This window comes from Etheostoma cragini, unplaced genomic scaffold, assembly GCF_013103735.1.
Source record: "Etheostoma cragini isolate CJK2018 unplaced genomic scaffold, CSU_Ecrag_1.0 ScbMSFa_80, whole genome shotgun sequence".
In the NCBI taxonomy this organism is placed as follows: domain Eukaryota; kingdom Metazoa; phylum Chordata; class Actinopteri; order Perciformes; family Percidae; genus Etheostoma; species Etheostoma cragini.
This window is the reverse complement of record NW_023269428.1, coordinates 196,067-198,056: the sequence shown is the minus strand read 5'-3', so window position 1 is coordinate 198,056 and position 1,990 is coordinate 196,067. Positions and strand designations below refer to the sequence as shown.

The window sequence follows — 1,990 nt, the reverse complement described above, 5'->3', positions numbered from 1 at the left end:
AGGGACAGACGGGGGGGAGAGGGACACTATTGAACTGTAATATATGTATCAGTAATAAGAGCTCCTGTCTCTATGGTAACTGGTTATATTCATGTTTCTTCTGTAGACATTTAACTTCAGTCATAACGAGTTCATTAAGATTAATTAACTCCTCTGGTTCTACCGGGTCCATCGGGGTTCTCCAGGGTCCATCGGGGTCCTTCGGGGTTCATTGGGGTTCTCCTGGGTCCATCGGGGTCCTTCGGGGTTCTCCTGGTTCCATCGGGGTCCTTCGGGGTTCTCCTGGTTCCATTGGGGTCCATCGGGGTTCTCCTGGTTCCATCGGGGTCCTTCGGGGTTCTCCTGGGTCCATCGGGGTCCTTCAGGGTTCTCCTGGTTCCATCGGGGTCCTTCGGGGTTCTCCTGGTTCCATTGGGGTCCATCGGGGTCCTTCGGGATTCTCCTGGTTCCATCGGGGTCCTTCGGGGTCCTTTGGGGTCTCATGTTCTCCTGGTTCTCATGTTCATGTTCTCCTTTGTTTTTAAATAAAGATCCAAATCAACTCTGTTTCTGTTATTAACACACATACCATAATACACACAATATGTAACAGAATACAGACCTGCATGGAGACCAGGACCCCAACAGGGAGACCAGGACCACAACACACAGACCCAGAGCCAGAACCACAACAGGGACGTTTTAAGAGAAATTAAAGACACGAAAACATCGAAATAAACAAAAAGAAAAAGATTGATCTCGAAATGGGACCAGACTAGTGACATGACCCAGGTCAAAGGTCAACATGTCTGAGTTAGGTCAAAGGTCAACATGTCTGAGTTAGGTCAAAGGTCAACATGTCTGAGTTAGGTCAAAGGTCAACATGTCTGAGTTAGGTCAAAGGTCAACATGTCCCTTTATCATGTTTTTGTACATATATACATATATGTACATATACATATATACATATACACATACATATACAAACACATACATATATACACATCAACATCAGCCTGGACCCGTTCTGAGGAAAGACGCCAGTCGGGGAGAGTTAAATAATTTATTTTAATTATTTCAGCAGCGAGAAGTCAAACTTTACAACAACATTGAACGCATCTTTGTTCTCCACGCCGTCTCGTCTTCTACCTAGCCGTTAGCTACCTAGCCGTTAGCTACCCAGCCGTTAGCTACCTAGCGGTTAGCTACCTAGCCGTTAGCTACCTAGCCGTTAGCTACCTAGCCGTTAGCTCCCAGTGACCTGTTGTGATCGGCGTCGTCATGGTGTCCAGGAGACATGAGACAGTCGCAGACATGAGACAGTCGGAGCCTGGCTGAGTACCCGATAGGGACCCAGGTCCCCAACTGGGTCCCCAACCGGGTCCCGGGTCCCCGACCGGGTCCCAGGTCCCCAACTGGGTCCCGGGAGAGGGTCCATGGCGTGCAGGAGGAAACGGGTCAGGGTTCCTCGCCGTCAGACAGGAAGTGGTTAGCAGGTCTCTGTAAGGACGTGTCACCTGCTTCCTGTCTGCAGGTGTCACGCTCTCTTCTTCTTCTGCTTCCCCTGCAGAGCGAGGCCCCCCCCGCCCCGCGAGGCCCCCCCCACCGTCCTGTAGGCGGGGGACTTCCTGATGCGTTCTCCCTTCAGAGCCACGAGGTGGGGGAGGAGGGGGGGCGTCCGCAGGCTGTAGACCACCCCCGCCGGACCGTGGACCCTCAACAGCAGCTGGTCCCCCGCCGCTGCTGTCACCGCCACCCAGCCTGGGGGGGGGGGCGTTAGATATTAATATATAGATACAATCATAATCATAATAACTTGCGGGCTGCGCCATCCCAGAATGTGTTGCTACGGTTACCTGCAGAGGACAGCGTGATGTCGGCAGCCGCCTGCAGGTAGCCCCCCCCCTCCAGGCTGAACTCCTGAGGAACCAACGGGGGGAACTGCTTCATCCTCTCAGCCCCCCCCAGAGGGACCTGCTCACCACACACACACACACACACACACACACAG

General features: G+C 52.8%; 1 protein-coding gene across 1 annotated transcript; it reads right to left on the bottom strand.

Annotated features, from left to right (window-relative positions):
- Nucleotides 1-1,364: 1,364 nt before the first annotated feature.
- Nucleotides 1,365-1,978, bottom strand: noa1 (nitric oxide associated 1). The gene is made up of 2 exons (XM_034866494.1): nucleotides 1,836-1,978; nucleotides 1,365-1,740 (listed from the first exon to the last, which is right to left on the bottom strand). Exons 1-2 carry the CDS (start codon nucleotides 1,927-1,929, stop codon nucleotides 1,517-1,519), a joined length of 318 nt encoding a protein of 105 aa, XP_034722385.1. The 5' UTR covers nucleotides 1,930-1,978; the 3' UTR covers nucleotides 1,365-1,516.
- Nucleotides 1,979-1,990: the final 12 nt, after the last annotated feature.

Bases quoted from the DNA above. Each gene is read 5' to 3' on its own strand.
- noa1 (XM_034866494.1), bottom strand. From the start codon at position 1,929: ATGAAGCAGTTCCCCCCGTTGGTTCCTCAGGAGTTCAGCCTGGAGGGG. The intron at 1,741-1,835 runs GTAACCGTAGCA...CCCCCCCCCCAG, and splicing joins CATCACGCTGTCCTCTGCAG to GCTGGGTGGCGGTGACAGCA.